Consider the following 23,380-nt stretch of genomic DNA (forward strand, 5'->3'; position numbering starts at 1 on the left):
CATGTCAGTTTGTCTGCACTGCCTGGAGCAGATCAGATAATATGCAAATGTGTGTACACTGAGGGTTAGCTGTGTGTTTACACACAGAGATAACAGCCTTGGGACCTGAGCTAAGGCTGCTGCAAGAGCAGTGTAATATAATATGTGAACATAAATTCTTAACAGTCATGAAGTTATGTCATTTACTGGGATAAAAAGTATCCTATGTGTTAATTGAGGTTACATTCTATCTATGTGCCAAATTTGATCAGCAGAACTGATTTGAATGAAATTTGGCACATAGATAGTTTGTAACCTCAATTAACACATAGGCTACTCTTTATCACGGTAAATGACATGGATTCACGACTATTATGAATTTATGTTCACAGACTATATTACACTGCTCTTGCAGCAGCTTATCACAGGTTCTGATAAAGCCAGGTTCCCTGTCGTCCTCAACAGCGGCACAATGTGGGGGTATTTCTGCCCCTGTGTGCTGGTAGGACAGGCGGATATTTAATTAGCCAATCAAATGCGTGGCAGGCCCTATAAGAGGGCACAAGAACCTCCCCTCTGCGTGTTTTTTTCTGTCCTGTGTGGACAGAGGACAGGTGGGAGGACTTGTGTCCTCTTTGAGAAGCTCAGCAGGATCACTCACCTCCTGAGCGGTTGTTTTCTTCTTGTCACCTTCTGTGCCCTGCGGGGAGAAGGTGCTTGTTAGCCATGTGTGGCTACCCCCCTCTATCCCCCCTGCCCCCCCTCTCCTCCGCTTCCCCTGCTCCTTGTGACTTACCTGACATTTTGGTGAGAGTCCGGGGACTCCGCATGCCGCCTCTGGTGGCCGCGTGGACTGCCGGCGGGTGGAACCACACTGTTGTGTATCCTGTTCCCCGCCGGCCGCTGTAAGCGCGCATTTCCGGTTTCGCCGGAAGTATCATAGCGCCATGGCAACGGCCTGGCGCTGGCGGCCGCTCACTCAGGGAAGATTCAGGCCTTATTAAAGGCCGGAAAAGACGGGGAGATGTGGGGGTAAGTGCCCGTGTTAAGGGCCTCTTGGTGGGGGGGAATGTATATCTTTGCAGACCCCTGATTACAGGGTTAGTTGTCTGGGCAGGTTGCCTCACCTGCTTTGATTGTGGCTCCGCCCACTTCCAGCCGGCCAGAATTAAGAGGCTGGCTGGCCTGGTGTCAGAGACCTTCCTGCAGTATCTGCTGAAGGCGTGCGATTGTGGTGTTCATTGATCTTGAGCTCTTTTCCAGTTTGCAAACTTTATTGGGAACCGGCTGTGATGGCCGAGTGGTTAAGGTTTTGGACTCGAAATCCAATGGGGTCTCCCCGCACAGGTTCAGATCCTGTTCACAGCGCCAGCCCGGCTAGCTCAGTCGGTAGAGCATGAGACTCTTAATCTCAAGGTCGTGGGTTCGAGTCGCACGTTGGGCGCCAAGTCACCTCGCTGTCCGGTCTACTGGACCTGGTAAGATTTACCCTTTTTTTAAAAGCTGGTATGATGTCATGGTGACAGTGTTGCATGGTCTATTATCTCTCTCTGTAGGATATGTCATCCTCTACTACCCCTCCTGGGGATGGTAGGAGGAAAACCTCTTCCAAGAGGAAACATCTTTCCTGCTTCGATTGCGACACACCGCTCCCTGATGGTAGGTAGCGGCTTGAAAGGTTGTGCCCTGCGGGGTACTACTGGTCCTATAACTTGCCTATTTTCAGGCTATGAGTGGGCCCGTTGTCGCGGGTGCAGAGGTCCTCCACCTGTGGAGCCCTCTCCCAGAGATATGATGGCATGGGTCAAGGAGATGGTGAGGTTGGGCATCGCTTGGGTAAATAGTTTTTCCCTTGCTTGTACTCTCCTTTTTGTTTTGCAGGATGATTCCCTCAAAGGGATCCATTGCACCTTGTCTCAGCTCACCAGGAGACCATGCTCTGAGCTCCGTTCCTCGTCTCTCCCACCCCCCCTTGTAACACCTGCGGGTGGCAGAGGATGATTCCTCCGAGGACGACTCAGTTATTCCAGCAGAACTGCGTTCCATTATGAACAAACGGGCAGGCTGCTGAAGTCCATCCGGTCTACAGTGGGCCGAGATGTTGACGGGGAAGCCTCCACGTCTGCCTCTGGGGGACATATTGCCTTCCATGCGGACGCCACGCTGACCGACCTTATGGCGCAGCAGTGGAAACAGCCAGAGAAAGGACATTCGCTTTCCAGGATCTTCAAGAGTTTGTTTCCTATTAACACTACCCAGTGGGATTCCTGGGGGCCTCCCCCGAAGGTGGATTTGGCCGTAGCAAAGCTGTCCCGCAGAACCCTGGTGCCCTTGGAAGATGGTTCAAATCTTCAGGACCCTCTGGATCGTAGGGCGGACTCCGTTCTGAAGAAGGTCTACTCAGCTTCCTCCGCGCAAGCCTCTGTGGCCATAGCCTCCTCTATGGTTGGTGACTTTTTGCGCAACCGCTTAGCCGCCTTGGAGCGGGATATAGACTTGGGCGTAGACAGAGATGAGATTCTGGCCTCTATGAAAAGAGTTCATAGGGCTGCAGATTATTTGGCGGAATCCTCCTGCCATCAATTAAAAATCTCCGCCAAATCTATGGCGTTGTCTACTGCGGCCCGTAGACCCCTTTGGCTAAAGCCTTGGCGGGCAGATTTTGCGTCTAAAGCAGCACTCTGTGCTCTCCCCTTTGAGCCGGGAAGGGTGTCTGGCCAAAGCTTAGATGCCATTATGGAGGGATTAGCTGAAGGTAGGGGAAGGTCCCTACCTCAAGCATCCAGGGGCAGACGTGCTCCCTCTAGAGGCAGAGGTTCTTCCTCTAATTATAGACGCCCTTCCCAACAACGGCGTTTTAGATATCGCCCTAGGGGAGCTGGTCGTGGCGCTTCCAAGGAGGACACCAAGAGGAAGCCTGAGTTTTGACGTGGGGCAGCTCCCTGTGGCCCCCCTTCCTGTGGGAGGACGTCTTTCCTCCTTTTCCAGAGCATGGTTCACCCATATCCAAGACCCATGGGTGTTGAAGATCATACAACACGGGTATCACATCGACTTTCATCTTCCACCTCCAGATCGGTTCGTTTCCACCCAAACTCTTCCACCTTCTCAGCAGGCCAGTCTAGAAGCCTTGGTTGCCGAATATGTTACCAAGGGCGCCCTGGAGAAGGTACCAGCCTCAGACCTCGGTCTGGGAGTCTACTCCCCCGTCTTTCTGGTCCCCAAGTTCACCGGGGGCTGGAGGATGATAATAGATCTGAGGTACCTCAATCGGTTTATCAGGAAGAGGTCATTTCGAATGGAAACCGTGGATTCCGTGGCTGTGTTTCTTCAGCCAGGAGAGGTGATGGTTAACCTCGATTTGAAGGACGCCTATCTACATGTCCCCATTGCTCATTTCCACAGGAAGTTCCTCAGGATTGCCGTCGCTATGGCCGGCCACAGGGAGCACTATCAATTCACAGCTCTGCCATTCGGCACATCCGCCCCACTGGTATTCACCAAGGTGATTTCTCCGGTCGCCGCGGCCCTCAGACTTCAGGGTCTTTTCATCGTCCCTTATCTAGACGACTGGCTACTGAAAGCTCAGTCTCCTGCTGCCCTCCTCCAGCAGCTCAACCTTGCCATCAACTTCCTACAGGAGTTAGGATTATCAATTGGGAGAAGTCCGAAATCGTTCCATCCACCTGAAGAAAATTCCTCGGATTTATAGTGGATTCAGAAGCGATGCAGATCTTCCTCTCCAGTCCAAGGAAGGAAAGAATCCAAGCCAGTGCACGATTCCTATTGCGCACTCGGCAGGTAACCATCCGGACCGCCATGAGAGTCCTGGGCCTGATGTCATCCTCGGCCAGGGCGGTGCCTTGGACTTTATGGCATTTGCGTCCCCTGCAGATGGAAGTGTTGAGAACCTGGAACAGGTCTCCACGGGGATTGCACAAGAAGATCTGCCTTTCTCCCGCTACCCATCTTTCCCTCAGATGGTGGATACACCTGAAAGACGGAAGGTCCACGGTCCCGACAGTGTGGACCCTGTTGACAACAGATGCATCCCAGTGGGGATGGGGAGCCCATTGTCAAGACAAAACTGTACAAGGATGATGGAGATGTCCGGAGCTGGGGTCATCCAATCTCAAGGAACTCAGAGCAGTGTACCTGGCCCTAGTACACTTTGCCCCAGAATTGAAAGGCAAGTCTGTCAAAAACCGGTCAGACAATATGACGGTGGTAGTCTATATAAACAAACAAGGGGGCACCAGGTCACCAACCTTGCTGAGAGAGACGAATCTCATATTTGCCTAGGCGGAGAAGAATCTGGTCCAGTTATCCGCTGTTCACATAAAGGGCTCCCTGAACATAGTAGCGGATCAGCTGAGTCAGGGTATTACCGTATCAGGAGAATGGTCTCTCAATCCAGACGTATTTCAACAGATCGTCCAGAGATGGGGTCTCCCGGAGGTCGATCTTATGGCTACCCGACTCAACGCCAAGGTGGGGACCTTCTGCTCTCTGTACCAGGAGGACAATCCCTTGGCGGTGGATGCCCTGTCCATCCCATGGAGGTTCAGGCTGTTTTACATATTCCCTCCAATTCCAATCATACCGAAGGTATTGATAAAAATAAGACAGGACCAAGCCTCGGGAATAGCCATAATCCCGTTCTGGCCAAAAAGGGCTTGGTTTGCTCAGCTCATACAAATGAGTCAGGGCATATATTGGAGGCTTCCCCCACTCCCAGACCTGGTAACCCAAGGAGAGCTGAGATGCCAGGATCTGAGGAGACTCAACCTGACAGCCTGGAGGTTGACCAGTCCCTATTGAGAAATAGAGGACTGTCACAAGCCGTCTTGAAGACCCTATCCAGCGCCAGAGCAGATTCGACTAACAGGAACTACCGTCGAATAGGTAACATCTTTAATGCCTGGTGTCTGCAGCATCAAGTGGACTCCACCGATCCCCCTACGGAGGCGATCCTGGACTTCCTTCAAGACGGACTAGACAGAGGTCTTGCTGCGGCCACACTCAAGGTACACGTAGCGGCCCTGTCCGCCTATCTGGGGAGGCGTTTGTCTCAGGATCCTTTAGTGAGCACCTTTATTAAAGGGGCAACTAGGCTGAGACCGGTGGTAAACACCCCTGTCCACCAATGGGACCTTATTCCGGTCCTGAACGCCCTATGTGGCCAGCCATTTGAACCTCTGGAAGAGGTCTCCCTCAAGTCGCTAACCGGCAAAATGGCGCTGCTATTGGCAGTCACACCTGCCAAACGCGTTAATGAACTACAAGCTTTGTCCGCTGAGGAGCCATATACCACCTTTTTCTCTGACCATGTACAGCTTAGGTTCCTCCCTGGGTTTCGTCCCAAGGTGCCATCTGCTGTAAACAGGAACCAACTGATTTCCCTTCCAGTATTTTTTCCGTTCCCTTCTTCTGCTGAAGAAGAAAGATGGCACAAGCTGGATGTGGTTAGATGCCTGCAGATCTACTTGCAGCGCACTCGCCCCTTTAGGTGGACTGAAAACCTGTTGGTCAGCTACACGGGGAAAAACAAGGGCGCCAAAGCCGCCAAAGCTACAATATCCCAGCCCAAGGGCTGTCGGCTCCATCTTTCCTTCATGCCCATTCAACCAGGGCAGTGTCCACTTCTCGGGGAAAGAAGTGCTTTGTCTGTGGACCAAATATATGCAGCTGCCTCTTGGGCATCTGAATCCACCTTCATTCGGCATTACCGCCTAAAGGACCAAGTGGCAGATTCCACTGCCTTTGCCCAGACCAGTTTAAGATCGGTCATGGGTTTGTCCCACCCATCTTGGGGACCTGCTTGCTATATCCCCACATTGTGCCGCTGTTGAGGACGACAGGGAACGAGTGATTATGAAGATAATCTTGTTTCCCTTAGTCCTAACAGCGGCACAAGATTTCCCACCCTGGGAATCATATCTTATGTATAAAACTGTATATAAATGTAATGGAGGTACTTTTGTATTTACACGCAGAGGGGAGGTTCTTGTGCCCTCTTATAGGGCCTGCCACGCATTTGATTGGCTAATTAAATATCCGCCTGTCCTACCAGCACACAGGGGCAGAAATACCCCACATTGTGCCGCTGTTAGGACTAAGGGAATCAAGATTATCTTCATAATCACTCGTTTGTTATCTCTCTATGAAAACACTCAGCAAATCCTCAGTGGATTGTGTACAAGCATTTGCATGTTATCTGCTCTGCTCCAGGCAACATGCTGACACACTGGATGGGAAAACACCTTTAATCCAAATTGGTAGTTTGCTACTTTTAAACATGTCGGGAAAAAAGAAAATCTAATTAGTTGCAAAATTCTAAAACAATGACAGCTATGAAGGAGGCCAGAAGTCACAGAGTTCTCCTCAAGCGGAGCTGACACGGATCATCAGCACCAACAACACGCTTAAGATCTGCCGAAAGGCAGGAGCAGGCAAACCATCGACGGCGGCAATTTGCTGAATATAGGCGGATCATCGACGCCAATAAAATGCAGACAAAATCACGGGCAAAGGCTAGTATTATATAAGACCATCTGTAAAAAAAATTACGTAACAACGAAATGTCGGCCAAATGAAACATCTGTCCAGTAAATGCCCTCAATACTTGGTGGGGGGTCCTAGTACATGAATGACGGCATCAATGTGTCCTGGAGGGATCGGCCGGTGGCCCTGCAGAGCTCGTGTTATGGAAGCCCAGCTTGTGTGATAGCAGCCTTCAGCTCGTCTGCATTGTTGGGTCTGGGGTCTCTCACAGATTCTCTATGGGGTTAAGGTCAGGCCAGCTTGCTGGACAATCAAGCCCAGTGATACTGTGGTACTTGGTACTTTTGGCAGTGTGGACAGGGGTCAAGTCCTGTTGGAAAATTAAATTTCCATCTCCAAAAAACTTGTGGGCAGAGGGAAGCCTGAAGTGCTCTAGAATTTCCTGGTAGACGGCTGCACAACAAAGCCATGGCACTGAGCGGTGAGGAATGCCCCCCCCCCCCAGTACTCGTCTATGGACGAGTACTATCAGGAGGCCCTATTCGCCCGCTGTTCTCCCCTGATTCTGTTGCGGGTGGCTTTGGGGAGCAGCAGGTGCATTGCAGACGAGGCAGGTGCAGAATGGTGACGTAGGGGGCAGGGAGATGACATGAAGTCAGGACAGACCTCCTGCTGTCCAGGACATCGCCTGCAATTCTGGACAGTCCCACTGAATCCTGGATGGTTGGAGGCCACGTGGTCATGTACATGTGTGTAGTTAGCACATAGATCACATCCATGGACACTAATGATGGAAACAGATCTTTATTATGTATAACTACCTATGGCTTTGTTTTTCGGCGTTCCCTTTGTAGCCACAATGACGTCACCTTTATTTTGCAAGTAGTTCTGGTTATAATGATACCAAATTCATTTAGTTTCTTCTGTTTACCTTAAAAAAAAATCAAAACTTTGAAAAAAAAAAATTCTTTCTTATTCAACATTTTATAGGTGGTGAAAAAATGGCGGCTTGGCTTATTGAGTTTTTTTTTCCCCGTATGGGAAAAATATTTTCGGACGTGAGAATGGAAGATTATGAAAGATAATCTGTTTTCCCTTAGCCCAACCAGCCGCACAACTGGGGATTTAGCAAGTATAGCTTTACCCTAGGGTGGGTGATCTTGGCAGACTGATGCCAATACAGAATGTCCAAATGCTGTGGAATCCGCCGAACGCCAGTCCAGCTTGTAGTGTCTGCCGAAGGTCAGCTGCGAACTCCAGGAGGCAGCGGCACATATCTGTTCCAAGGAAAGGAAACGTCTTTCAGCCCAGGACGTCGCCACTGTTCTGGTGGCATGGGCACGGACAAACTCAGGTACCGGAAGGTCTTGAGCACGAAGGGAGCAGATGATGGCTTCCCTGATCCATCTTGACAGGGTGACTTTTGATGCTTTGGTGCCCCTGTTGTGGCCAAACACATTGATCAGCAGATTTTCCGACCTTCGGAAAGAAGCTGTGCGGTCCAGGTAAATACGCAGTGCTCTGACCAAGTCCAGCTTGTGCATCTTCTCTTCCCACTCGGAAGTGGGGGAGGGAAAAAAGGCCGGTAAGGAGATTACCTGGTTGATATTCTGAAGGGTAGGTACCATTGGCAAGAATCCCGGAACGAACCTTAGTTGTACCCTGTCTGGGAAGAAGGTTATAAAGGGTTCGGAGGCCGCTAGGGCCTGTAGTTCTCCAACCCTCTTGGCGGAGGTTATTGCCAACAGAAAGGTAACCTTGTATGACAGGTACTTCCAATCCACTTCAGATAAAGGTTCGAAGGGGGGAGAGCAGAGCCCCTGTAGAACCGCAGCCAGGTCCCAAAGGGGGGTATCGTCTGATAGGGGACCCCTGCAGCCATGGCAGAACCAATATTCATATGGCAAAGGGATCCTGCATTTGCCACAGGCCAAATGCTTCCTTTTAGAGGCAGTCTTTCCCCGGATGGGAATCGCGGAGGATGAGGAAGAAGACATGCTGAGAAAAAAATTAACATAAAGTTAGTAGGTCCCAACCAAGCCACCTGCCCGCCCCCCCTGCCCACCTAGTAAGAAACAGCTTGTTTAACCCAAGACACTTGAGAACAAACCGATAGCTTGAACACCCAGAGAGTGGCAAGCAAAGACCAGGCGGCAGGAGGGGGCTTATAAAGGCCAAGAAAGAAAAGGGGGCAGGGTAGGTCGAAACCCCGCCCACCTACGGGCAACTGCCACGAAAATCGCCCCAATCTTGCCCCAGACAGGGCTCCAGGGAACAGAGGCCAGTGTGGAATCCTCTGCCCCTGTAGAAGCAACCGAGGGGGGAGAAGGAGACCTGGAAAAGTAAGTTCGCGGCAAGTGCCGGCCAAGAGGCCAGCACACATGCGCGGCAACCCCGGAAGCGAAAGTTCCACCGGACGGGGAAACACAGCCGCGCACTGAGGGTTCCGCTCCAACCGCCGGAGTGAAATGGTTCCTACCCGCCAGGATCCCCGTGGAGGGCCGGCAGACGCACACCGGCAGTCAGAACCGGAAGAAGAGACCCCCCAGCAGGGAAAGAGGCAAGGCAAGGTAAGTAAAACTGGAAAGTATGGGGGGAAAGGGACCCCCCATAAGAGGTCGAAACATCTCTCCCCCCCTCCACCTGTCCTGTCCTGCACAGGACAGAAAAAACACAGGGGGGAGGAGGTCTTGCGGCCTCTTATAGGGGTTAAAGCAGTGGCGTAACTACCGTGGTAGCAGCTGCCACAGGGCCTGGGCCATTAGGGGGCCCGGTGACAGCCGCTACCGCTGCGTTTTTTTAAAAAAAAGGCTGTTACGGGCCCTATTCACTTGCCGATCCTGGCTGGGCTGGGATCGGCAAGTGACACCGCGGGCCCCACAGGGGCTATCATTATACTCGGGGGTCTTTGCAGACCCCCAAGTATAATGACCGGCGGATAGGGAGAGGTAATAAACATAAAAAACTGTTACTTACCTCTCTGCGATCCTGCCAGGCCTCTGTCCTACTTTGTCTGTCGTCTCTGACGTCACATAAACCCGGCATGCTTCCCGGGTCATGTGACGTCCGACGTCATTAACGAAGGACGCGAGCGGTGGTCAGCACAGGAGGACAGCACAGCACAGGAGCCGGGGAACAGGTTAGAAGCAACAGTGGGGTTTTTTTTTAATGTTTTTATTCCCCGGGTCTCCGATTATTATACTCTGGGGTCTGAAAAGACCCCAGAGTATAATAATTGTTTATGGGTAGCCACAGAGGGACACTATTGGGGTTAATACTGTGTGCAGGGGCCACTATGGGGTTAATACTGTGTGCAGGGGCCACTATTGGGGTTAATACTGTGTGCAGGGGACACTATTGTGGTTAATACTGTGTGCAGGGGCCACTATGGGGGTTAATACTGTGTGCAGGAGACACTATTGGGGTTAATACTGTGTGCAGGGGCCAGTAAGGGACATAATAGAGTGCGGAGGAGGGGGTCGTCGAGGTCTTCGGCGTCAGTTGGGATGGGGGGGGGGGCCATGTCAAAAGTTCGCCACGGGGCCCCACCATTCCTAGTTACACCACTGGGTTAAAGCTGTTAGTTAATTAAAAGTTCCACCTGTCCTAACAGCTCATAGGGGCAGGAATACCCCAGTTGTGCTGCTGGTCGGGCGTAGGGGGAATACCTAATGCGTTCTTTACTTTGATTATTTTTGTGGTCTAAGGATTTGCACAAATATTTATGCTTTATATATTTTGGGGGTTCATATGTGATATTTTGTACCAGATTATGAATTATGATATTTATCTAATGCATTATTATTAATCGTTTGGTGCCCACTTGTACCAGACTGTCTTTTGTGGTTTTAATTTATGTTAATTGTTTATAATTGCATCTTGCGACTTTGTATGCCATGTATTGACCTAAAAAAGATTGATTTCTATTGGATTATTGTGTTGGGGGTTTTGAGTATATAGTGAAATGCCTATAGTTGTGTCCTAGGCTGCCTAGAACAGTCTGTAATAGAAGCTTATTGGAGACAAGCCTAAAGTGGGGGCCGTGTGGCAAAAACCGCGAATCCCATCCCATACATGCAGTGGACGCTCTGTTATTTCCAAAACTGTTGCAGTTTTGGATATCACAACATGTCAATTAAACCTACTGCTGGGTACTTTCTGTGAAAAGTGCGCTGGGAAAAACCACAATGCGTTGCCGCTGTATTTTTTCCCACAGCTCTTTTTTGCTGCTGCCTGCTATGTGGGGCCTTAGCCTAAGAGCCTTCAGTAGGTTCCAGGCTGTCTAGGAAATAGATGCCTTCACCTGGATCTCATTAGAGATGAGCGAGTACTGTTCGGATCAGCCGATCTGAACAGCACGCATGCATTGAAATGAATGGAAGCACCTGGTACTTCCGCTTTGACGCCGGCCGCTTAACCCCCCGCGTGGTGGCTACGTCCATTCATTTCAATGCGTGCGTGCTGTTCGGATCAGCTGATCCGAACAGTACTCGTTCATCTCTAGATCTCATTACAGGGGACAGCAATCCCAGGCAAAATGGGTGCCGCTGTCACAATTAACCGAAGCATCAGTAGGGATAATTCCCACGATCAGTGGAGGCCCGGTGGCTATGGCAGTTGCTCAGCTCCTTAGTGGCTGCCATGTTTAAAGACTCAACATCTGTCCCAATCTAATATCACGATAGGGTTAATACTTTCTATACACTGGAAGATATTATGAGAAAATGCTGTAGTAATACTGTATATACACTTCAAGACATGATGATGAGATGATGCTGTAGTAATACTGTATATAAGATAAGATAATCCTTTAATAGTCCCACATTGGGGAAATTTCAGCATGTTACAGCAGCATAGTAATACAGGTACAGGATAATACGCTTCAAGACACGATGACATGCTATAGTAATACTGTATATACACTTCAAGACATGATGGTAAGAAAATGCCATAGTAATTCTGTATATAAACAGACAAACATGATGATGAAATGATGCTGTAGTAATACTATATATACACTGACAAACATGATGATAAGATGTCATAGTAATACTGTATTTATACTGACAGACACAATGATGAGATGATACTATAGTAACACTGTATATACACCGACAAACATGATAATAAGATGTCGTAGTAATACTGTATATACACTAACAGATATGATGATGCTTTAATATTGTTGAATATACACTACCATACATAAAAAGATGATATTATTATTATTGTTTATTATTTATATAGTACAATTAATTCCATGGTGCTGTACAGTATTATATTACTTCCATGGTGCTGTATATTATTATATTAATTCCATGGTGCTTTACATTTGGGGTTTACATACAGTACACAAAATATACAAACAAATATAATACTAACAATGACCGACTGGCACAGTGAGGTAGAGGGCCCTGCCCGCGAGGGCTTACAATCTATGGGGGAAGGGGGGAGAGACAGAAGGTGAGGGTAGTGACAGTAGTGTTATTGGAGGTTGTAGGCCTTCCTGAATAGGGGAGTCTTCAGGGCCTTCTTGAAGCCTGTGATTGTGGGGGTCAGTCTTATGTGTCTTGGTAAGGAGTTCCAGAGTATGGGGGATGCACGGGAGAAATCTTGGAGACGGTTGTGTGAGGAGCAGATGAGGGCAGAGCGGAGTAGGAGGTCATTGGAGGATCTGAGGTTACGTGTGGGCAGGTAGCGGGAGATTAGGTCGGAGATATATGGAGGGGACAGGGTGTGGATGGATTTGTATGTTGTACCGTATTTGTAGACAAATATTTTGGGGGGCAGGACGATGGAGTTTGCCCCAAAAATGTCTGCAGGTGGAAAAAAGGGGAAGCTCCTAAGGGTGGCACACAGTGAAATTTTTCGCAGCCATTGATATTACAGATGTGGGGATTCAACAGCCAGGACCATTGCAGATAAGCTGTTCTGGGACAGATCAGCAACTAGAGATATTAACATGCCTGGAATTGGCTGCTCATCCGCTGTACGATGTGCACAACTGCAATATCTAAACTCACTGCAGCGAGGGAGCAGCATGGTTTCCAGCATTTTAACATTACTGGTTGCCGTACTCTTCTGATCTGCAAGGGTCCAAGCTGTCAGACCCCTGCAGATGTAAGGATAGGCTATCAATGTTACAAAGGTACAACAAGGGGACAACCTCTTGATATTGCCTCCTAATGTCCTACATGTTTAAGGCCTCACCGCAGAATATTAACCATCATACAATATATTGGCCCTCATTAGTGGCCCCTCTTCATCTGGACGCATTGCTGTAAGTACTACAGAGCTGGCAAGCCTCAGGACTATTGTGGCCTGCAGCCTACAAGTTAGAAAGTGGTAGGGCAGGAAACTCCTAGCTTCCTGCTCTACCAGTGACAGGACTGGGGTGGGGGCTCCTTTTCTCCCCAATTCTGTGATCTGACTGTATTTTTAAACAAATAGATCAGCAGAACAAAGAGAGAACTGGCTGCGCCCACCCCTGGTTACAGATCGCCAGATGACAAAGTGCAGCAAGCCCCAAGTTTTGTTTGGTGATTTCTGGTAAAAAAAAAAATGGACAATCGACGGCTCCTTTATAGGTTCGGATCGTGTCCTCTGATGGTTCACTAGAATGAACACCTGGCACAGATGGAAACCTAATCTTATATGACATACGAGGGGCGGGTTCTGTATTATACATTGTAATATATAACATACGAGGGGCGGGTTCTGTATTATATATCGTGTAGGATTATAGGTTGGACTTGATGGACTGGTGTCGTCATCCAACCTCATGTACTATGTAACATACAAGCAGCAGGTTCTGTATTATATAATGTAATATATGACATACAAGCAGCAGGTTCTGTATTATATAATGTAATATATGACATACAAGGGGCAGGTTCTGTATTACATATAGCATTATATGACATGTGATAGGCAGGTCCTGTACTAGATATCGTGTAATATCACATACAAGGGCGGGTTCTGTATTATATATTGTAATATATGACATACGAGGGGCAGGTTATGTATTATACGTTGTATACATGGGGCAGGTTCTGTATTACATATAGCATTATATCACGTGATAGGCAAGTTCTGTACTAGCTGTCGTGTAATATCACATACGAGGGGCGGGTTCTGTATTATATATTGTAATATAATATATGACACGTGATAGGCAGGTCCTGTACTAGATATCGTGTAATATCACACACGAGGCGGGTTCTGTACTACAGCCTGACATACTACACATGACAAGACGGGCAGGTTATGTATTATATCGTGTCACACTATGTCAGTTAACGGTCTCTATCGCGATACAACTGCTGTCGCCCACCCTTTCTAATCGCAGACCCCACACAAGATGGAGTCTCATCATCCGCAGCCTCTTTCTGGAGTTCGTCGCTTGTGATTGGTTAGATTAGATAGTAGGCGGGGCCTCCGTCTCCAGTCGCTGTCGTCAGACGTAAGGAACGTGTGTGAGGCTGGCAGACGTATGGTGACCCAGTGGCCTAATGGATAAGGCATCAGCCTCCGGAGCTGGGGATTGTGGGTTCGAGTCCCATCTGGGTCGCTCCAGAATCACGTTTTGAATCACATAATAAAGTAATAACAACTCTCCGGCGACAGGACACGTGACCCCGGCCCGTCACAGCCGCGCACCGGAGCGTTTTACCAGAGCGGCCCAGCGGGAAAGCCCTTAACCCCTCAACTGCCGCCCGTGACAGGAACAAGTCCCGCATTAACCCCTAGTGTGCCGGTACGTGACCGTAAACAACCCCGGCTGGCCCGTATATGTCAGGAAGCCCCGGGCCCGAGGTGTGACCCCGCCAGCGACGGATTAACCCCTCAGTGGCCTCAGTCCTTGTCCTTTTAACCGCTTATCTGCCGCCTTACAATGATATTAACCCTTGTCAACTACCACACAAGAGCAGTGACCCCTCACCTGCCGCTTCACGATAGTGTTAACCCCTCACCTGCCACCTCACGATAGTGTTAACCCCTCACCTGCCGCCTCACGATAGTGTTAACCCCTCACCTGCCACCTCACGATAGTGTTAACCCCTCACCTGCCACCTCACGATGGTGTTAACCCCTCACCTGCCGCCTCACGATAGTGTTAACCCCTCACCTGCCAATCACATTTATTGTATTATTTCTGTCGTTTCTCTGACTATAAACTAATAAAATAAAATTCTTAATGTCAGATTTCCTTGTAGGAAGCTTCATATCCACTAGATGGCGACAAAGCCTCAGACAGGAACTGCCCCTTATGGCCAGTAGGTGTCACTGCTGGGAGCTCAGACACAGGTGAACTTGTGCTGTGGTATAAGAGGGAAGGGGGTACAAACTTTATATGAACCCCATAACTGCAGCTGTGGGCTATAAAATCACGGGATGCCATCTTTCCGCCATCATATAATATATATCGTGTAGCTGAGCTCACTACTGGTCATACAGCGCAGTGTATACTGACACCAGGTCATACAGCGCAGTGTATACTGACACCAGATCATACAGCGCAGTGTATACTGACACCAGATCATACAGCGCAGTGTATACTGACACCAGATCATACAGCGCAGTGTATACTGACACCAGATCATACAGCGCAGTGTATACTGACACCAGATCATACAGCGCAGTGTATACTGACACCAGGTCATACAGCGAAGTGTATACTGACACCAGGTCATACAGCGCAGTGTATACTGACACCAGATGTGCCTTATATATATATAACCATCATACAGTATATAACATATATTGTGTACCTTAGCTCATTACTGTTCATACACAGCGCAGTGTATACTGACACCAGATATATATAACCATCATACAGTATATAACATATATTGTGTACCTGAGCTCATTACTGGTCATACACAGCGCAGTGTATACTGACACTTGTTGTATGATTCATTATTTTTGCATATTTTTCCTTCTCCTCTATATCCAGGTTGTCAGGCGCCGGTTCCAGGACTCCAGTTGTCAGTCTGTGGGACAATCCCTGTGCAGTCAGCCAGTCCCATTAACATGTAAATGTCCAGTGACTGTTCCCAGGGTGGGGGTGAGTGGTGGCAGAATGAGGGAGTCGCAAGGCGCCGGCTCAATGGGTTTGTGGGTCATTAAAGGAGATTGTGGAGCCCGTGTCCTGTGCCTCGCTCCCCCCTGGATGCCCCTCATTAGCATGAGGCTGGCACAGCAGAGAGGAGGCAGAGGACGCACAGCTCTGCAGCTCATCTCTACTAGAATGCTATCAGGGGCCACACACACTCTCATCCTCCTCATCATCATCACCGCCACTGCTGCTGTCAGCGATACACACAAAGGTGAGTGTTATCAACAGTGCAGAATTATCTGTAGGGTAAAGACAGTGACTGGGAGGGGGCTGTCTGATGAGCAATTCCCCAAATTATACACAGTCCTCATCATGTCAAGGTGTAATAATCTGCAGAATATATCACTGTGTATTTGTGAGGAGAAAGAACGCACAGAGCAATGTTCTGCATATCTCTCCAGAGATCAGTGGTGTAATAATCTGCAGAATATGTCACTACGTTTCTGTCAGGAGGAAGAGAGGACAGAACAATATTCTGCAGATCTCCAGAGACCTCAGTGGTGTAATAATCTGCAGCTATATCACTATGTATCTTTCAGGAGATAGAGGGAGCAATGTTCTGCAGATCTCGATAGAGTTCCAGTGGTGTAATAATCTGCGGGATATATCCCTATGTATCTGACAGAAAGTAGAGGACAGCGCAATGTTCTGCATATCTGGAGAGGTCTGGGGTGTAATCATCTGCAGGATACATCACTATGACCTGTCAGGAGGTGTGCGATGCTCTGCAGTCTGTGTTGATTCTGCAACGTGACCCGCTTTCAGGTATTTCTCTGCTCGGTGTCAGTAAATGTTCAGGGCGGTGATTTATCGCGGGCGCTGTCTTCTCGCCTCTTTTCACCCCGCTGAATGTGGGCTCTGTCTCCAGGGGCTTCTCAAACACCCGGCACAATAGACCCCAGTGACACACCGGATTCCTGCACACAGCACCCAACTGCCTGGTAACAGAGAGCACCAGCACATTAACTCTCGCCATGCTGAGTCCTGAAAATACATTTGTATTCAGCTATCAGTGTGATTGTGTAGCGGATACTCTAGTCACATGCGGAGCTGTATAAAAAACAAAACAAAAAAAACACTGTATACTGTAGTCACATCCAGATCACTATTATAAATCAATGTATACTGTAGTCACATCCAGAGCTGCAGTAAATATTACTACAGCAGACTCATAGTCATATTTAAAGCTGCATTAAAACGGAGTGTAAACTCTAGTCACATCCAGAGCGCTATGGAAAATAACTATATACTCTAGTCACATCCAGAGCACTATGGAAAATATAACTATATACTCTAGTCACATCCAGAGCGCTATGGAAAATAACTATATACTCTAGTCACATCCAGAGCGCTATGGAAAATAACTATATACTCTAGTCACATCCAGAGCGCTATGGAAAATAACTATATACTCTAGTCACATCCAGAGCACTATGGAAAATAACTATATACTCTAGTCACATCCAGAGCACTATGGAAAATAACTATATACTCTAGTCACATCCAGAGCACTATGGAAAATAACTATATACTCTAGTCACATCCAGAGCGCCCTGGAAAATAACTATATACTCTAGTCACATCCAGAGCGCCCTGGAAAATAACTATATACTCTAGTCACATCCAGAGCGCTATGGAAAATAACTATATACTCTAGTCACATCCAGAGCGCTATGGAAAATAACTATATACTCTAGTCACATCCAGAGCACTATGGAAAATAACTATATACTCTAGTCACATCCAGAGCACTATGGAAAATAACTATATACTCTAGTCACATCCAGAGCACTATGGAAAATAACTATATACTCTAGTCACATCCAGAGCACTATGGAAAATAACTATATACTCTAGTCACATCCAGAGCGCCCTGGAAAATAACTATATACTCTAGTCACATCCAGAGCGCCCTGGAAAATAACTATATACTCTAGTCACATCCAGAGCGCCCTGGAATCTTGCTGTGTGACTGGAGTATAATGCTATGAGGCAGGTTGCAGGTATTTATCGCTAGTTCTCTCCTTCCTCAGATGTTTCGGATGGATCGCCCCTGATCCCACCTAGACAGGTAGCGGAGAATCCTCACAGCATCCCTCAGGGGCGACCACTGGGTCCCCTACATGTCCCCCCGTCTCGTCTGAGTGATGGAAAGAAGACCTTAAAGACGAAGGCTAAGCTGACCCTGGACAACAACACCGGACTGAGGAAGACGGACGTCCACCAAGGCAACAGCCTCCCAGCAAATGGGAGATCCACAGCAAACCAATATGGCGGCCCAGGAAAGGGCATCCAGGACAGGAACCGGCCAGACCCCATCCTGTCATCATCTCCTAGTCACGCCTTAGGGGTTCTGGACTATGAGAGTAACCGGCCTGGCAAAATGAGTCCAAAGGCGGCAGAGGCGTCCCAGAACTCCAGCAGAGCCGCCTGGATCAGTAACCGGCACCCAACAAGTCTCCTCCAGCAGTATGGCGTCCTGAGGAAAGGTACGGGCGGGGGTCTGCTGTCTGGGGTGGCTTATTGACATTCAGAGACTGTAATACTACTCACAGCTGAGGATTTGTTACTATGGATCAGTGCGAGCTAAGCTGTGCTGATACTGTGGAATAAACTATCCGGACATGATACAGTTGTGTCTATTTAGATCAGGGCGGGATCCACTCTCTGACAGCAAGCAGATCTCTTTAACCCTTTTAGGTCTGGCCTGTTTTGGGCCGTATAGGACCTTGAAGCAGTGATTGTATCTCCCATGGATTGTACTGGTTCAGTTGTCCAAATAGCGGCGGCAGGCCAGGGTGGTCACAGGTTGGCAGCCCACGTGGCCACATTGGGTAGAGAGATATGTCGCCCTGACTAAGGAACCACCTGGAAGGCAGTACATCCCTCCATACACTTCCATGATGGTGAGGATGGCTCCACTGAGGAGGGGTCGTCCTGGTCGCATGTATTTCTTCTTAGTGGTTTGCAGACACTCTCTCCCTTCACCCATGAGATGATCGGCCCCTCTGGATGGTTTGGGTTACTTACTTTGGGAAGGGGAATCTGAGGGATCAGGTCCATACACCCGACTTCTAGGCTTTGTTAGGTTTCTGCTTGTCACAGTAACCCATTAGCACGCTGCCATCATGCCATAGGGGCAGACATGAGACATCCTTCCCTATGTAAGTGTGCTTAGAGGTTGTGGGCACAGAGGTTATAACATTGAGGATCGGATGCCGTCACAACACTCACGTGGTCACCCTGATAGAACTGACCATCATGGTGCCTTTAGGGGGTTAAATAAGTGACAGGAAGACGCTGCCCTCCATCACACTCCTCCTCTTGTGCTTCCTCTATAGACCCGGACAGTAAGGAGCGGATGTGTCTGCCAGAATGTCATAAAGAACGGGATGAGCGCGAGGCCTACTGTTACAGCGACTTTGGTAAGTGACCGTCACCTGCCACAACAGCGCCCCCTCCTGCCCCCAATATCTGAGCACGTCCAAAGGACAGGTCAGATTTACAGAGTCTTGCTGCAAATATCTACACTTTGCAACATTGAAACTGCAACACCAAGTAGGAAAGGTCTTGGAAATGAGAAAATGCCAGGAAAGAGAGAAATATTAGTGATAAAAAATGGAAAGAAAAATAGTATCGTGGTATGAGCGCCACGCTGTAAGTACACTCAGTGAGGCTACAAAAGACGACTGTTCATGTCCTCTGGCGGTTTTATATATTGCTGGAAAGCTGTCGCCTTTGACAGTACGCACCCAGGTGCTGAAGATATCGGTGCGGTCAGTTTCGGCACTGATATCCCGTCACTGTCAGATGCTCAGCGTCATCGCTTGGAAGTATGGAATGCACCATCTGACAGTACAATGCTATAAAAGAATACTGTAATGGGGGAAGGCAATGGCGCTAGGCAGTAAGGCCCGCCCTTCTGACAGTAGAGAGATATCGGTGCTGTTAGTTTCGGCACTGATATCCCGTCACTGTCAGATGCTCAGCGTCATCGCTTGGCCGTATGGAACGCACCATCTGACAGTACAATGCTATAAAAGGATACTGTAATGGGGGAGGGCAATGGCGCTAGGCAGTAAGGCCCGCCCTTCTGACAGTAGAGAGATATTGGTGCTGTTAGTTTCAGCACTGATATCCCGTCACTGTCAGATGCTCAGCGTCATCGCTTGGCAGTATGGAACGCACCATATGACGGTACAATGCTATAAAAGGATACTGTAATGGGGGAGGGCAATGGCGCTAGGCAGTAACGCCCGCCCTTCTGACAGTAGAGAGATATTGGTGCTGTTAGTTTCAGCACTGATATCCCGTCACTGTCAGATGCTCAGCGTCATCGCTTGGCCGTATGGAACGCACCATCTGACAGTACAATGCAATAGAAAAATACTGTAATGGGGGAGGGCAATGGCGCTAGGCAGTAACGCCCGCCCTTCTGACAGTAGAGAGATATTGGTGCCGAAACTAACCCGGGCGCACATTGGGAATGCTGACAGTGCTCTGAATTCAGGGTATATTATACCGCAGATGCCGGAGGACATGACAGGTTCTCTTTAATGGACGTCTGAGGAATATACTGCCACACTGAATCCGTTTGGCACACACATCATCAATATTGGGCGCTTTTAAACTCCTTTACATTTGCCGACCAACGACATCCAAGATGTCCGGAGACCCTACAGGCCATGGTAGCATATTTCGGCCATGCAGACTGCTCACAGTGCCACGGGCAACATGCCGCCTGGTCGTGCCACTAGTTCCACATCATTGTATTGCTGTTTATTGTACCAGATACATAGACTAGGGGGGCCCAGCTACCACCCCAAACCATAATCCCAGGAGTAAGACCAGTGTCATGTTTCCTAGTGATGGCCTCTTCATAGCATTGGCCACGTGATCTGCGATATATTCGGGAGTCCTCTCTGCAGAGTATAGACCTCCATTCCAGCCCCATTGCCTCCTTACTGTGCACCATGATAGCCTTTGGGGCACCTATAGCCGGACATCTGGCTCGTGGCCCAATATTGTGCAGACCCCTTCTGATGGTTTGTGTTGCCCCAGGCATGGGATGTGACATTTCATCTCACTTGCAGTACAGTGTGGACCAGTACTTGCCATTTCACCAATTAGATGGTCCGTCCGTGCAGAACTTCATGTCTACGCACCTCTTACAGTCTCTTCTGCGCTTGTAAAATCTAGAAACTCTATGGGGCCATTGAAATGAGTCCACAATTGTTGTGTGCATGAGGCCTAAGTCATTGTTCTGCCAATCACTGGGACGTGCAGTGTTGTACATCTTGGCCTAGGTCTCTTGGATTCTGTGACAAGTGGTGATAACCGATGACCAGGAGACATCAGACACCATTAGATCCGTTTTTTGAGGTTTCATGTAAACATTCAGTCTGGCGTTTACGCCCCTCCCACGTGGCCCAAATTGGAGCAAGGGGCTGGATAATGTCATCTTTGCAGATCTTGAAGACTCCAACTACTTCCTAGATTTGCCAAACCTTAGGGCTTGTCCTTCTTGATGTTGTTGTTTCGATGTTGAGCATGACTATTCCTATATGCCGATCCTGCCCCGGACATGGCTGCTGTGCACAACAGGCCCATTACACAGAGAATCTATAATCCAGTCTTCTTCTTGGCAGCTGTGAATGGGATCATCCATGACGTGGACAATGTCGGCAGAGGCGTCCAGCTCTTGACTGTCCTGGTGAACAGCGGCGGCTTCTACAAGATGAACCGTCTCTACATCACACCAGACGGCGTCTTCTTCAGAGTCACCATCCTAGCTGTGGACAACCCCCACTGTCCGAAACCCTGCCTGCACCTCAAGCTAGGTGAGGAACTGCTGCAGATATGGGGCAAATACAGGGGTGAAGCTATGAGACTGTATCACACAAGAGGCTTAGATACCGCACCATGGAATTAGATATACAGCTTGGTAGACATGATCACCCAGGATAGGATTAGATACAGCGGTTCTGCAGCGCAGTATCCCATTATGGGATTAGATACAGAGGTTCCTAAATACTGTATCCCATTATTGGATTAGATACACAGGCTCAGCATGGCAGTATCCCATTATTGGATTAGATACAGCGGTTCTGCAGCGCAGTATCCCATTATGGGATTAGATACAGAGGTTCCTAAATACTGTATCCCATTACTGGATTAGATACACAGGCTCTGCAGCACAGTATCACATTATGGGATTGGATACACAGGCTCAGTAGACAATATAATACATAGTCGGCTTAGATACACTTTTCCAAGGGTTTCACAAGGTTTCCTTTGCCCCTCCAGGCGGCCGGTACATTATAATGGGACAGATCTACCACAAGAGGATGGAGCTGCCGTCGTCCATACAGCGGGCTGTCAGTGGCCGGTTACGAGCTGGGGATGGACTGGTGACAAGCGGCAGGAGCTTCATCAGGAGATTTAACCGGAAGAAAGATCGCCGGGTTCTGGCCGCCGCGCACTCTAAATGTAAATAAGACTGACCAATCATACAGACAATATGGCCAATCTGTGCAACTGTCTTTCCTGTGATTAAAGGTGAAATCTATGATACATGAGTACAAGATGGCTGCTGGAAACCACTCAGTGCAGTGACAGGGGGTGTAATGGCCTCCTCATTGCTGTCAATACCTGAGAAATAACCAGCAGAGGGGGCACTTCATATACGAGAGATCCTTGACTAGACAAAACATGGGGGGGGGGGGGGGGGGGACACTATAACACAGAGGAATACTGACATAGGGGGGATTGTAGTCTGACAAATGGTTATGGGTCCGAAAGTAGAAGACATAGCGGGTAACAACCACTAAGAGCCGCCATTGCTAAGCCCAATCTTACCAGCCCCCTCCCCTTGCTTTACCTATTGTCAGACTCTCTTTGCATTTACATATTATTACATATTATTACATCTTGGCTCTGTCACATCCCATTTATTTACAGTCCTATGAAAAAGTTTGGGCACCCCTATTAATCTTAATCATTTTTCGTTCTAAATATTTTGGTGTTTGCAACAGCCATTTCAGTTTGATATATCTAATAACTGATGGACACAGTAATATTTCAGGATTGAAATGAGGTTTATTGTACTAACAGAAAATGCGCAATATGCATTAAACCAAAATTTGACCGGTGCAAAAGTATGGGCACCCTTATCATTTTATTGATTTGAATTCTCCTAACTACTTTTTACTGACTTACTGAAGCACAAAATTGGTTTTGTAACCTCAGTGAGCTTTGAACTTCATAGCCAGATGTATCCAATCATGAGAAAAGGTATTTAAGGTGGCCAATTGCAAGTTGTTCTACTATTTGAATCTCCTCTGAAGAGTGGCATCATGGGCTACTCAAAACAACTCTCAAATGATCTGAAAACAAAGATTGTTCAACATAGTTGTTCAGGGGAAGGATACAAAAAGCTGTCTCAGAGATTTAACCTGTCAGTTTCCACTGTGAGGAACATAGTAAGGAAATGGAAGACCACAGGGACAGTTCTTGTTAAGCCCAGAAGTGGCAGGCCAAGAAAAATATCAGAAAGGCAGAGAAGAAGAATGGTGAGAACAGTCAAGGACAATCCACAGACCACCTCCAAAGAGCTGCAGCATCATCTTGCTGCAGATGGTGTCACTGTGCATCGGTCAACTATACAGCGCACTTTGCACAAATAGAAGCTGTATGGGAGAGTGATGAGAAAGAAGCCGTTTCTGCACGTACGCCACAAATAGAGTTGCCTGAGGTATGAAAAAGCACATTTGGACAAGG

General features: G+C 48.3%; 1 protein-coding gene and 2 non-coding genes across 3 annotated transcripts; all 3 read left to right on the forward strand.

Moving 5' to 3' along the window:
- The first annotated feature begins 1,265 nt into the window (after window positions 1-1,265).
- Window positions 1,266-1,347, forward strand: TRNAS-CGA (transfer RNA serine (anticodon CGA)). The gene has a single exon. It is a non-coding gene; the product is annotated as a tRNA-Ser (tRNA).
- A 12,633-nt stretch (window positions 1,348-13,980) lies between these two features.
- On the forward strand, window positions 13,981-14,053 carry TRNAR-CCG (transfer RNA arginine (anticodon CCG)). The gene has a single exon. It is a non-coding gene; the product is annotated as a tRNA-Arg (tRNA).
- Window positions 14,054-14,183: 130 nt separating this feature from the next.
- On the forward strand, window positions 14,184-22,174 carry C6H17orf58 (chromosome 6 C17orf58 homolog). Its single transcript, XM_075278420.1, has 6 exons — window positions 14,184-14,239; window positions 15,440-15,812; window positions 17,635-18,090; window positions 18,943-19,026; window positions 21,250-21,441; window positions 21,908-22,174. The coding sequence occupies exons 2-6, from the start codon at window positions 15,566-15,568 to the stop codon at window positions 22,096-22,098; spliced, it is 1,170 nt and encodes a 389-aa protein (XP_075134521.1). The 5' UTR covers window positions 14,184-14,239; window positions 15,440-15,565; the 3' UTR covers window positions 22,099-22,174.
- The last annotated feature ends 1,206 nt before the right edge of the window (window positions 22,175-23,380 follow it).

Source organism: Leptodactylus fuscus, chromosome 6 (assembly GCF_031893055.1).
Source record: "Leptodactylus fuscus isolate aLepFus1 chromosome 6, aLepFus1.hap2, whole genome shotgun sequence".
NCBI classification, from domain to species: Eukaryota; Metazoa; Chordata; class Amphibia; order Anura; family Leptodactylidae; genus Leptodactylus; species Leptodactylus fuscus.